Genomic DNA, 14,879 nt, shown 5'->3' on the forward strand with positions numbered 1-14,879 from the left:
TATCAGGGCATCACAATTTCTCAGGTGTCTTTGACTTAGTGCTAATCTTAATCTTAGTGCTAATGAGTGCTCTAATAAGTGGGGTTTGATTTTTTTTTTACACCAAGATAGAAAATCGTACTAACATCCATCTTGTCTGAAGAGAATTCTTTCTAGTTTGCTGTCTCCCCTGATGGCCCAATGCAATTGACAAGAAATCCTAATCCAATTAATTCTGTCTGAATTAGGTGCAGCCAGAGGCAAGGCTGTGCATCAAGTGAAATAGATGTACCATCCACTATAGGCAGCTTAAACTCACAGCCTTTCTGCCATGTGTGTGAGCACATCCTGGAGGCAGTGTCATACAGAGGTACTAGTTTAAATCTTGAAGCAGGTACAGTGATGCACCACTGCTAAACAACTGATATGCTAATGTTGCTGTTGGGCTTGGATACTACATATTGATCTTTCCACATTGCTTTGAAGCCTGGGACAGACACTGCTGTAGTGCAGGTTTAAAGGATTTCCTATTAAAATGGACTGCTAGATTCTTTCACACGCTTTGTGACCTACCTTTATGCTTGACTTTCTGTTGGGAAAACACATGGTTCCTGAAACCTACCCAGCTGTGCATTGCTGACAACATATGAATTCTGGAAATCAGCCACCAGTCCTGCTATATTGGAGTCCTGACTTAATATGAAATTATGATTTTTTTTTTATACACAGATGCATGCAGAGCAGCAGTATTCCACAACTTTTAGTTACCCTGTGCTAGCATGTTTTTCAACTTACCTGTCCCACGAATATGTTACCCGCAGCTACCAGAGACTCAACAGGAGTTGTCCCCATGAAAATCTGCATCATCCAACCAACCTAGAATGATTAAAAAAAAAAAAAAAAAGAAACAAACCACACTGGTCCGCCTATTTCATACAATTCTTGAATTAATTAAGCATTCTGAGACACCTTACAATATTTCATGTTAATAATTTCAGCTTCAAGATGTGGCAGGTTAATTTAATACTAACATTTGGAGATAAGCCAAGAATAATTGAACAGAATTGAGAGTACCTCAGGCTCCTCCTAGGCACTAAATATTCAAACTAAATCAGTTAAAGCAGATATTTTGATGTGTCCTTACTACTTATGCACCTGTCCAAAGGGACTTAGATCATATAAAGGGAAAAAATATGATATTTAGATTAAAGCTAAAAATGCTAAAACAAAAAGTTAAAAATGCCTCATAGAAATTTTAGCACGCTATTACAGATAGGTAAAATTTGTGGTGTTTATTCTGTGAATGAAGACAACAAAGGACTCTTAAGGAGTATCTTCAAATAAGGTTTAACTACCACCATGTGGGAAGATCTTTTCCCTCATATAATAAGCTTATTGGGTGGACAGGGCAGGAAGTGGCCTTTCTGTGAACTTAGTGGACACTGATGGTGGACAGAAGACCTGACAGAAACAAACACTTAGATAGTGAGGTGAGGAACTGGCCTCTGATCATAACCTGAGGATCTGTAATAGGAAGGTATATGCAATTGCTACTTCAATGTTTAATAGAAAGCAGAAATCTCTAATGCCTGTGATGTAACCTCCACCTTGTACTTTGCGAGCTGTGAAAGGGGTAGGCAGAAAGGCAGATTTAAGCAAGTATGGCATCTGAGGAATGCTAAAGCTAGCCAGACAAATCTAACAATTACTGTACTGTTAGCAATACAACCAGTATGGGGGCAGGAAAGTGTGCTATGTAATGCCAATTAGGAATTTGCAGTGGTAATATTTAGAACTATTTCTGGGTTAAAAATAAACAACCACTTTTCATACGTCACCCCTGAGCAGCTTGGTGCTGATACAGTTCATCTGCATGTGTTCAGAAAGTGTACCATACTAGTCAAATGAGTACCTACTGGCAAAAATTCATACCTTTCCAACAAGCCACTGCATGAATCCAATGTGGTAAAGCATAGACATCACTGTGCTGAAGAAAACCACAATAGGCAGGACCTGATTTGGAGACACAAAATCATTAACACTTCCAGAGAGGTTTCCTTGATTCTGTAGGCCAGTTAATTTTTGAAAAGAAAAATGGCTCATGTTATTGAAGATATTGAAGATACACTTAAAAGTGTTGAAAACTTATCATTAAGTTTACACTTATACTGTAATTTTTTTAACCAACTAGCTCATTGTTTATGTTTGTGCCAGCATTAACTATTTTTTCATGTATCTACATAGTTTTCTAACAGGACTGCAATAATTTTGAAACTGTCTGGTTTAGCATGATATACATTAATTTGAAGCTGTGTTTAAGACAGCTCAAATATTTACTGGGCAATGGCATCTATGAAGACATGGATATGTACATCTGTAGACTCTGAAAACCAGGAGCAGTACAGCAGTACTATACAGCAGTATATACAATAGGACTGTAAGAGTGACAGAGCACTGGAACAGGTTGCCCGGGGGTTGTGGAGTCTCTTATGTTGGAGATATTCAAGGCCCGCCTGGACAAGTTCCTGTGTGATGTACTCTAGGTTTTCCTGCTCTTGCAGGGGGGTTGGACTAGATGATCCCTTCCAACCCTTGGGATTCTGTGATTCTGTGTAGAATTCAGAGATCAGCTTCTCTGTGTCTGTGTTTAAAAAATAGTTTAGACTCCTACATAAACAGAAGTTGAAGAGTTTTGATTGGGATTGTAGCTGACTTAGTTTTGTGGAATTGAGGGCAGCTTTCTTAGTAGGCACATACTGTGTAGATGCCTTTTAATAGTACACTACAGAAAAATTCCCTTTTATTCTACTCTACTTATGACATTAATTATAATGCCAATGAGGAGCATTCAACAGCTTTTTAACTGTACACAGACTCAGAATTTGCTTAAAAACAAATTCACAGGTGTGTATCTATTACATGTAAGAACAGAATATGTCTTTTTCAGGAGAGACTGAAAGAAAAATATTTTCCTTAAACATGCAATTTAAAAGAATTGCATGAATGGCTAACTCATTGTCTGGTGGATTACTAAATGTGTTGTTTTTTCATACTGAATAAAACTAACATCACTTGATTCTCAAGCACGTTGAATGTGCAGGATCTCAGCAGTTAACATGCTGAGAGTTACATAAAAAAAAAAAAACAAATCTCCAAAAGGCTCACAATTGGGCAGACAGATTTGTTGCAGTTAAAACGGTACTGCTAACACTAGGAAGTTTTTATGTGTGTTCAGCTGAGGCATAATTAATTATAAATAAAAGCAAGGAACAGAATGAAAAAAACCCCAAAACACTTTGTTGGTTTAGACCTTTTTGGTAAATAGAAATTATGCCTTTTTAGAGGAGAGTTACTGCTATCAGCACTTTTGATAGACATTTGGAAACTCAGTTTAGATGATCAGAACCTTAGACTGAACGGAGAAAGTGCAATTCACAGATATTGTTGTGCTCTTTAGCAAGTTGTATCTAGCTGATAACAACAAAAAGTTAGTATTTCTTTAGTTTGATTTTGTGATCCTTTTAGCGATCCTCTAGGGGTAGTTTGCCATGCAGCGATGCAGAAAGTTTAGTTCAGAAAGCTGTAGTTTAGTTTAGTTCACCTTCTCCCCTGCCTTTTCTCTCCTGCCATTTCCCCTCCTTGTTCCTAAACATTTTTAGATGTGAAAATACCTTTGATAACTTTAAAATGTGCTTTTCCATTTTTTTGCAGTTGCAGGCATTTCTGAATGAAGTATTAACCTTTACAAAACAGGGAATTTGCTTTTCAGTTGTGATTTTTTTGTGCATTGATTGCATAAAGAAGCTGGGGGCTATTTTACAACTAAGCACTCTTACCTAAATCCCCAGTGACTTAATGTGGTACCTATTATGTCTTCATCAGAAAGGCGTAGAAACCATTTAAGAGGTAAGTAACAGTAATGAGTTGTCATGTCCAGCTTTTATCAAAGGCATAACTAAACCACACAGAAAGCACTGCCAAATTATTACTCTAAAATAAGCAGAACATAAAAGGGACTTGTAAGATGTCACATTGCAGCCAGTTTTCAATTGTGTGGTCTGCAGAGATAAACACAATGGAAAGCACTTAACATGAAACAACTAGTTCATCTGAGGGAAAAAAAACCCAAAACAAACCACTTCTTAGAAAACTTTTTCTTAAAGTAAAAACCACTTTATTCAAACAACCCCACTTTCACACAAAGGCTTCCCATAGTGTTAATACACTGAAGTGTTAAGTCAGTGGTTTTGAATTTTGGGAGAGAGGAGAAAATAGCCTCGAGAAAACAGCCTCAAGACAACTCCTTCTGTCCCCTATCTATATGGAGTGGCCATCTTCTCTCCACGAGCCCCATGAGGACTTTCACCTTTCTGCTGGGCCTACGTGGGGTTGCATTTTGTGGGTGAGACAAGAGTGGTAAAACTGATGCAGGAGCATCTTCTCCCCTCCCAATCTACTCTTTCCCCTTCTTTGCCATGCCAGAACCAGGGGACTAGGTGACACAGGGTCAGTAACAGAGGGCTCCCTCTGAGGGTGTTAGGGCTTGGGTAGCAGAGCATTCATGTCCAGGCAACACCCCTACGGATAAGAGCTGTGCAGGCACATGGGAGCGCAAGAAGAAAGCTTAGGTGGTGCTCCAGGGTCTGGCATCTGGTGAAACATCTAAAGGGTGAAAGGAACCCCAGGCTAGCAGAGGGCCTGGGGAGAATGAAAGGAGCCCAGCCTTACTAGAGCTCCAGGTACAAGATGTAGGTTGTTGACGAAGCAGATAGACCATGCAAAACTTTGTATTTGAGGAGGAGTCTGGAAGGCTAGGGAATTAGGTGAGGTACATGGGGGAAGGGCTGTTGGGAATAAAGGATGCACAAGGATGATCTTAAGGAGTCTTGAGAACAGCTTTTTTCTGTAACTTTAGGGCTGTCAAACACATTGTGTACAGGAGGGGGGAGGGCATGGTGCAACATCAGCCTTAATTGGCAGTGTTTCTTTTGCTGGCTAAATGTAAGATACACTTGTAAACAGTAGGTCAAAAGTCCCCTTTGGTTTTTCTTTTTCTTCTCCAAAAAGCATGCACTGATTGCAAGAAATTACTTTAAGGAAAGCAAAGCTCTTAAAACTCATTCTGTCTCATGGACTCCCAGTTCCTTCTTTGTGCTGGAGTGTCCTTATTCTCTGAGTGCAAAAGTCTGCCATAAAGATGCAGTTACTCTGAACAGGGATGATAAAGAGATTGTCTCCAACTTGCTTCTGCTGTTAAAAAAATCATCAGTTTTATTTGGATATACACACACCATTACAGGCTGTAATGACAGCTGTCAACCCAGAGAAAAGTGGGGAGAGAACCACAAAAGGAAATACCAGATAGAAGTCAAATGAGCCTCAGCTGTAGCAAAAGCCTACTCCTCAAAAAGGGTTAGGGAATTTCCATACAGAAGTGGGTGTGTCCCACATTGTAATTATACCTGCATGATTAAACCACTAGAATTCCCTTTGTGGACAAACTTTTGTGGAAGTTTAGCCTCCAGTATCTATAGTTCCTGATATCTACTACATACCGTTAAACAGTCAAGTTTTAGCTTAACTGATGAATAATTTAACAAGCACATGGAAAAATCCCACATTTCAATGGAGAACTCATATCAAAGTGCTCTTTAGAATTATGTGGCCTACCAGTGTTGCAGTTCATGCTTCCCACAAAGCTATCGCTAAGAAAATAAATTCTTTAATTGCTATTTTTTAATAAACTGGCTTATTTCATACTTCTTCTCTATATTGCAATATGGTTTGACCTTACTAAAGAGCTACTTTCATGGTTACTGCCTATATTACATACAGGGAGAGAGTTGAAGCTGTTGGCTGCTCACAACTCCTCTCCCATTTGTGGCTTGATGTTCAGCTTTTTCCTTACATTACTTTAAAGAAGTTGCTATTGACGTTTAAGGAACATCCTGGTTTCAGACACTCCTGCAGCCTGATGTTCAAAACGAAGCCTTTCTCAGGGAGTCATACTCTTCCTGGCATAGAAAGATACTGGTATAACAGAAGTCTAATTTCCTGCTTGCTGGAAGCAGACTTTGCCTTTTGCAATCAACAGGATAGATGACTTAGTACTAAGAGTTTTTTTCCATCTACTTAAATACTTGGGTGCACTTGTTTATATGGACAAGTGTTCTTTTTTCAGAACTCTGCAACCCTGCATCTGCATATACAGATATCTGCATTTAAACTAACCCAGTTTAAGCATGCAGATGCATGTATTTATTGCTAATTAATGCTTCCAAGACTATGCTCTCAAAGCCTGTTGTGGGCCTGTAGTCTGTAGTCTAGTCAGAATGCCCAGTGTGTGCATGCAAGAGATGTGTATGTGCTGGTAAGTGTGTTCATCTAAGTTAGCAGAAAACTGAGGTTTCCCCTGCATACTGCTAAGGATGCAGTATGGATACACCTGGGCTCTGACACTTTTCTGTGAAGACATACCCTATCACTTGCCTACTCTCCATCAACAGCTAAGCTAAGACTGAGATTCTTCCCTTCTATGGGGCACTTTGAAATGTCTTGGAGCAAGATTTGGACAGCTCAGTGCTACATGCAAACATTACAATATATCTGAAAAACACAAAAAAAACCATTTTTGACCATCTAAATCTTGAAATAAATAACAAGTGTTTCAGGAGAGTATAGGCTGGCTGTCCCTCACAGACATGGGAACAGACAAATCTCTTTCCACAAGACGAGCAGATGAAGCACGTTTTGGTGGACCTGTGCACTTAACTGCCACTCTGTTTACCATATATATTCTTGTATCAAGGCGTGCAGCTTTGAAAAACAACTCGTGGGTTTGCTATAATCTACTTGTCCCTGTTAGCCTCTTCTAGACATTCCACATGTCTTTTGCTGATTTATCCCATAGAATAAGACTGATGGATGTGTGAAAACACAGAAGCAAACTTTCGGCTGTTTGGTTCCTAGTTATAGCTTTAGTCAGCACAGTACTCTGTATCACCAAAGGTGTTCAAAAATCATCTTGAAAAAATCATATTCATAAGGCATTGAGGAAAGCCACATGAATATCACTGGGGGTGTGAATTAAACATTTTCATCCCCAAAATATGTAATTCTGAATGCAAGTTGCCATTTGAATGCTCAATAGAGTAAAGGTAAGAGGAAACTGGAAAGTGAAACAAAAGTTACAAAAATGCTGCAATGAAAATATAATTTATGTTTCTTGCTGAAATACTTGCGTTTTTTCCCCCATTAAGATGTTCTGACTATTCTTAGTAGTAGCATATTCTGCAGGTAGCATTTTCTTTCTGAAGTACTGAAAGAGCTAAGTGTGAAACATCACCTCCAGAAAAATGAAGATAAAAGAAGCGTAAGCCCAAGGCTGTGTGTCTGCAGTACCAGATAGATTAATACCAGACAGGTCTCTGATAAAGTCTCTATACATTTCTCATAGTTGGGTGTGGTTTTCGGTTTCAGTTTTTGCTAGCTTGTTTTAGTGGTTGTGTTGGGTTTTGTGTGTGTAGATTTTTTGTTTGTTTTTGTTTTGGGTTTGGTTTTTTTTATATGTCCTTGGTTCTAGCCTAAGCAGGCATTATGTCACGAGTTATATGTGAGAGCAAAAGCAGACAGGCTGCTGGCGCAGGTTAGAGAGCACAGAGCACATAAACTGTATTCGGGCCATTTTTTAACAGAGCACTCTAAGGGAGAGTTGGGAGATCTCCCTGGGATCTTATTAATATAATAATAATGTAATGTAATCTTCTTGCTTATACATGGCAGTTTCTACCTCTTCTACCTGGTGTAAGTACACTTTGCACTTCTGCATGGGCAATATCTGTGAGGCAGTCATCTGCACAGCACTTTAGGATAGCACAGCATAGAGTAGTATGTTTTCTTATGGAGAGGTGGTAAAGATAGACTGGTTTTCCATCACCAGGTAGGAGCCTTTTAACCTAATCCTCGTAGAAACATATACCGAAGTTCTGTCTACTTGCAATACATGTTGTCACAATTAGACTAAGTATAGCCTAATTCAGTGTATGACTGTAAATAAAGGGGCTTTATGTGGGGTTCCCAAGCTTTCTATTCAGAATGTCACACAGTAAAGAAGAGTTTATCTCTTAGCTGATTTTTTTGGTGACTGCAGTAGTATCACAAGACATAAAATTAATTTATCTGCCAGCCATACTGTTCCTTTTTTCTGTTGTCTAGCTGCCATGCACAGGATATATAAAACTTGACTTACCTTAAAAGCAAAGAAGTGATCCATATATTTCTCACCGAACACAAACTTAGCACCTGTATCAGAGTACTCTAGAAAAGTCTATGGACAGAAAACAGAGAAAGTTAGCGATAAGCTCCAGCTGCCTGTGAAAACCTAAGCAAATATTGCTAGTTGTCTTACAGAGGTCTGCTATAAACTGTGCTAGAAGAAGATTTTACTTCTTAATCCTGATACTGTGGTGCACTTCTACACTCCCTCTCATACAAAAAAGTGTAGCGAACAATACAGTTCAAAATGGAAATGTAGTGGCTAAAGTAATGAGTTCTGAAAGGAGTAGACAAAAGCTAGTCTAAAAAACCCATTCAACTTATTAATTCTGATATCATGATGCATTTTCAAGCTCCTGAAGGCAACATATGTAGTAAATGATACAATTAAAAATAAGACATAATACGTAGTGTAGTGAGCTATGACAGAAATGACCATAAACCCTATGGAGCTAATGAAAGGGGGGGACAGACCAGCTTCAGTCAGAGACAAGAGGGGGATTGAGAACCTAGTGACAAAACCCAGATGACTCCCACTCTTACAGATTAACAGCCAGACAGACGTCAGACCTGTACCTTTGCTCCTGCACAGAGACAGTACATTCTGCACTGCCTTATTTTGAATGCTCTTAATTATCTGCACTGTGAAGAACAGCTGTGAGAATGGTATCCCTGGGGTGAGAAATCTGAATGCCCTTCAGTGGGTACTCTCTGACCTACATTTTGGATTTCTCTTACTTATTACTTTACAGTAATGAGCTTTTTAAAAAACCTTTGTGCCTGCAGACTGCCTGCTGGGGCATATACACACAGTTCCTGTCCCCTCTCCGGAAATTCTTTTGCTGCTTGCAGCTGTGGATTTTGCCACCTGTAGTTGAATTAATTTTCTTATATGCCATGAGAACTATGAAATACTTCTGGGGCAAGATGTGTGGCTTCTCTGAAGACAATGGTACTTCTGCCTTGCCAAATCCCAGCATACCAGGTTTACTGCAAGGATGCTTTGGAGCTGGGCCAGGTCTAAGAGTTTCTGTGAGTGCCCTAGCACAACAGTGGTTTTTGTTTGGAGGGTGCAAGTTACAATTAATTATAAGCCCAAGGATGGTAAGGCCATTAAGATATAAAGTCACCTTGGCTATTATTTATGGGCCTGTCCCACACGACCTTGTGTTAACTGGACAAAAAAGACACTAAAAGGTTGAATTCAGGGAGTCATAAACATTTTGAGAACCCAGATTTTCTCAAGAGGGGAAAACATCCAGAGGCAAATGGACCCTCGAACTGTCTGGTTGATATGTCAGATTGTCAAGACAGAAAATGGTATAAATGTGGGGTTGTTTGCCTTGTAACTTACCTGGGTCTGAATGCCTAGCCAGTTAAATACATCAAACCCCACTTTGGTCCTCAAGATAAGCAGCCCAAGAATAAATTGCATTCCTATTCCTGAAAATACTGGTCTCCAAGCAACCTAGATGGACAGAAAAAAAAACAACCAAAGAAACTCCTTGTCATCTAAATATATAATAATTTATTTTAGATGCTTGTTAAAACAATGTAAAGGGATATTTGACTATATTGCAGGATAGGAGCAGCTGCCAAAACAGGTTGTAGGAGACTTGAAGTATAAATCAGCTCTTCTAATTTGAGAGCTCTATGAAGGGATGTCTCCATCTAGGCTAGCTGATCAAAGCCTGACTTTGTGAGCGTGGACATGCGCATTTCAGCACCATAGAGAGCAAGTAACCAAATAGTAGGAAAAGGAGAGATAGTTCTTCCTATGCTAAAGTTTATAGATTAAACAGACATACATCAAGGCGGTAGAAATTATTTTCTTCCTTTAAAATGGAAAAAAAAAAAAGAAAAAAGAAGTAACTGAGCATGTAGATTCTTCACATATCTGGAGTAGGAATAAGGAGATTTTGCTACAATTTTTTTGTGTGTGTGCCTGGGTAATTTCAACTCTGCTTCTGTTCCTCAGCTTTAAAGATCTTTGATACTTGCAAACTATTCACAGTTAGATATTGCAATTCATAAGACATAAAGGCAGTTGGAAAAACTGTGCCTGCCTATGACTAGTGGCTCTTCACTATACTGTAGATTTCTGCTTTGCTGCCTCAGAAAATATCTTTGTTTTGTGAAAATTAAACGTTATTATTTACAAGGCAAAGACCTGAGATGGCATTCTCCAATTTATTCAAATGATATTTGAATAACAGAAGCCAATTAGGTTTAATAAGTACTTATGGGAGAGCCACAAACCACTTGAAGTACATGAGCTTACCTCAGTTGGAGACTGAGTGTCTGCTGAGGGTACTTTTTCTGTTAAGAAAGCCTTAGCACTGATGCAGGAGTGTTAAAAAAGTGTTGGTAAAACTTGGTGACCCGGGCAATGGATTAGTCATTAATTTATGACTGATAAAAGTATGCACTGTATGCTAGGCATGCACACAAGGGTAAAATCTGAAGTGGGAGTTGTGGTGGCTAAGGTAACCCCTTTGTAATATCACAGCAGTACAGAAAGGACGTCATCTGGAAAATTAAAATAAATGGCATTGACAAGCCTATGGGAGTGGGTTAGCGAAAAGTGAAGACCTCAGCTTGGGCTCAGCTGCTGCATTTGCAGTGGAAATCAAACTTGTGAGAGATTAAGAGCAGCATAAATGAGGGAGATGTCTCCAGTTCCACATGTTTTGTGTTGATGTGATGACAGTGTCCTCGTATAAGTGCTTGTGATGTCCTGAAGACTGCTGTGAACCTCCTGCGGGTGGAAAGCATGGAGCAGGCCTGCCTCATCTTGCACTGATACTTAAGGAGGAAATGTGTTTCAATCATTTACATCAGGGCTGGAACAAAGGACAGGTAGCAGGCTCCCAAAATAGTGAGACTCAGATGCTGGTACAGCCCCACACCTGCTCCCCAAGACACCAGGGCAAAATTAATCTCCTCAGAAATTAAATACATCACTGGGCTTTGGTAGCCTAAATTTTGATGTTCATGGGTTTTCCATTATTCTTGCTGAACTTGGTACTAGCACAGAGAAATAGCTTTTGAGACACTGAACCAAAAAAAAAAAAAACCATAAAACCCCAAAAGAACCATTAAATACTCACTCTGGTTGGATATTTGGAAAAGATAAACATCAAGAGAACATACAATACAAGCCCACCAAAGGAGATCAGCTGATGGGATCCCTGTTTTGCTGTGTCAAAGACGAGCCAGCAGATGATAGCTATAATAAGAGCTGCATACAAAACCCTAGGAAAAAGAAGAAGGGTCAGGCATGGCATCCTGAAATAGAACAGATATTCTTTCCCCTCCCCACAATAGTTGTATCTCAGTCTGTGAATTAACTCTGAGTAATGTATTAAACTGATATGTGTGACTCTATACAATCAGGAAGCTGCCTTTGCTGATGCAATGCTCGTTGGTGGCATCCAGAAGAGAAGTCTTCCAACCATGTCTCTAAAGTCAGAATGTGGGGGAAACTCAATAAAACACAGGTTACTCTTGTGTGGGAGTTAGCTATGTTAAATGAAGTGTGAGAAGATACCCTCCTTTCTCCTCCATCCTCCTTTACCTTCCCTGTGTTCTTTATTGAATCTTAGCTCTGGCAAGGCAGGCTGTGGGTTTTTACGAATTGCACTCTGCTGTTTAAGTGGTGGATCCAAACTGCAGAGTGCAGGTTATAAACTCTTTACTTCTTTGTAACTGGCTGTAGACTGTTTAGAAAAATAATTTATCACGACAATTTCAGCTATCTCAGAAACAGTGACAAGAGCCATGTGTGCACCTGTGTTCAGTATTTCTATAGTCTCCAATATTACAGAACTATGTTCAGCTTGCATATTGAAGCCTGAGAGGCAAGGAAATACACCATTAATTTACAGAGAGGAAAACTAAGCTTAGTCACAGTTCTCTAATGTTATTTGTGTCTAACAGTTGTTTAGCTTCTACTGATTCTGGTGGTACATAGATACTTGTTTTTACCCAAAATGGTTAGCCATTGCATGGCTGAATAACATTTTCTATACCTGAGACACTTTCTGTCTCTTGGAGGAATCCATAACCTAGTTAAGCAGTTAACCTGTGATATGTACAATATAAGGATTGCAGCCCAGGTATTATTACTACCCCTGGCTTGTTCCATCTGCTCATCAGGGATCTCCTGTTCTGTTTACTCCTTCCCCCAGAGAGGCTGCCAGATTGCCTAGTGCAGGTATCTGTGTGTGACTAGTCTCTAACATGGCTCCTGAGCAGGACTACAATCTTTACAGCATCTTTCTTAGAAATTTCAGCTCCTGTAGCAAATATTTTGAAATCTTACGAGAAAATTGGGACATTTCCCTGAACACAAAAAGACTCCTCCTTAGAGCTCTTTCTCTCTGATAGAAGGTGACCTAGCTGAGACAGAAGGTAGCTGCCTGATTTCCCTTCCTTTTAATGAGAATTCATTTGGTGTTTACTTTGGTCTATGAGCCTCCTTTAGCTTCCCATTTTCCCAGGAATAATTTAAATATTCCCTATAACTGCTCAGGAGTTCTTGGAATAAGTATCTACCAGTTCTAAGGTTTTCCCATTTGTCTACCAGATGAATGTCTATCATCCCAAATAAGGCTGTATGATCTTATTATGACACTAAATATGTCTGGCTTGTTTTCATTCCTAAAGGTCAATTAAAAATTGCTATGTAGATATGTGAACAAGTAGTGTCTACATAACACACATTGGTCTTTAGTAGTCTGCATATGTTAAAATTAAATTTTTTATGTTATCTCATAAAATTGTCACTCTGAGCAAGTGACAATAAGGCACTTTCTGGCTTGCCTAATGAAGGCAGGCTACAATGCACCTGAACTACTACGAACATGCTCTTTTCAAACCCAAAACTTGTTCTCTCTGAATGTGAAGAATTTTTTTTTACACTTTCTGACAAGATTTTTGATACCTAGGTATAGTATTGCAATCTTAAAGGTGTACCTGACATCTATAAACTGGAAAATATTAAATTATTCTGTATGTATTCTTTGATTTTATTGCAATTTGTATGACTGGTCCATAACTCTGTGCTTATGAGTGTCCAAGGTGAAATAAAACTGTAGGGGTAAATAGACTAATGTTTTGTCTTTCTGCATAAATAGGAAGTAAATAATATTTACCATTTCAGCCAAAACCACTGTTTCTCCAGATTTTGTACTCCAGCAGAAAAGTATGCAGCAATTCTGTCTCCATACTTAGCTATTAAAAAATCCCAGCAGATGAAGGAGATGGCTAGGACAGTGATGATAAAGAGTGGGAAGGCTCTCTGAAAATTCAAGCTGCAGGCTGCAACGACTACTGCTAAATATGCTGTCACAGAAACAAGAATATGTCAGTGAGGTTGGTCTTTCTAAAAACAGAGTCAAAACTCAAATGTAAAGGATGTGGTTAAAGTTAGGCCTGTCTTTATCTTTTAAGTGCTTTTTTGACCCCTGGCCTAAATGTTCAAAAATTTTGTTTTCATACATAGTGTTTTTACTTATGATATGCTCGTTGATATGAAAAGTAGCTTTCAACCTGTCGAAGTGGGTTATATGCTTTGGCCAAGGCAAATTCATACCAAACATGTTAATCACTTGGGAAAATCAAACATGTCTTCAAAACTGCCTTTTCCTGTGTAAAACCTGTGAACAACGGGTCTTGGTCCTGCTTTCACAGGAAGATGAGTTTATCCAATAAAACTAGTTAGAAGAAACACTTAAAAACATTCATCAATTGTCTGATTTGATGGCCCTTTGAGTAACTGGGAAGTTTAGAAGTAGTTTACTTCATAAAGTAACTGTAAATTGATTTGCCATTTTGCAGGTTCTTTGCAAATACATGCAGGCCAGTGAAATATACAGTTCTTGTGAATAATAATCTGATTTTGTCTATGGCAAGTAAGGGAGAAGAACTACTGAGTTTTCTAAGGCAAGTTGGTTTTTATGGATTTAACCTTGACATATCCATAGAACTCACTTTTTTGAGCCAAGATATGTCTGTGCTATGACAAAGCAAGATGAGCTTATGCTAGGAGGGCAGGATATTTAGCATACAAATGACCCTTTTCTAACCACTTATGGTATGCTGATATGTATCACACAGACATATTTTACATCTTTATGTTCTCAGTGTTCGAGTAGGAGGATCTCAAAAAGACACTTGGTGATTTGGAAGAAAACAAACCAACCTACTGGTTAATTAGGAAACAGACAAAGAAGAATATCTGAATGACTTTGCAGTACATACTGACATAAACCTTATTTCCTCTAGCAAACATCTGCTGTGGATATCAACTGATATGGGTCAGAACAGAAGACTTTCGTTTCTAGCTTGCTGACTTAAGTTCAGTCCAAGTTGATGCCTGACTTTTTAATGTGATTTGTGCATGGTTTTGGGCAAGTTCCTGGAACTGTGATTTAACAAGCCTCCTGGAGTGGGCTGGTAATGAAGCAGACGCAAACAGAACTACCCTTTCATCCCAAATGTAATTGCTAGTCAGAGCTGAAGCATGATGCAGGAGCAGTGTAGCAAGATCTGTGCTTTTGTTAAGTTTGGGAATGAGTGAAGGTTTTGTGATCTGGAACTTTCTCTGGGTCTAAATACATTTT

The 14,879-nt window shown here is 39.0% G+C and overlaps 1 protein-coding gene across 1 annotated transcript in view; it reads right to left on the reverse strand.

Annotated features, from left to right (window-relative positions):
- Positions 1-14,879, reverse strand: part of SLC28A3 (solute carrier family 28 member 3) — a 42,308-nt gene that overhangs the window by 11,843 nt on the left and 15,586 nt on the right. The window contains exons 4-9 of the mRNA XM_031054253.1: positions 13,410-13,599; positions 11,364-11,508; positions 9,608-9,721; positions 8,228-8,305; positions 1,912-1,992; positions 775-855 (exon numbers count right to left, since the gene is read on the reverse strand). Of these exons, the coding sequence (XP_030910113.1) occupies positions 775-855; positions 1,912-1,992; positions 8,228-8,305; positions 9,608-9,721; positions 11,364-11,508; positions 13,410-13,599 (689 nt within the window). The remainder of the gene's footprint in view (positions 1-774; positions 856-1,911; positions 1,993-8,227; positions 8,306-9,607; positions 9,722-11,363; positions 11,509-13,409; positions 13,600-14,879) is intronic.

This window comes from Melopsittacus undulatus, chromosome Z (assembly GCF_012275295.1).
Source record: "Melopsittacus undulatus isolate bMelUnd1 chromosome Z, bMelUnd1.mat.Z, whole genome shotgun sequence".
Lineage (NCBI taxonomy): Eukaryota > Metazoa > Chordata > Aves > Psittaciformes > Psittaculidae > Melopsittacus > Melopsittacus undulatus.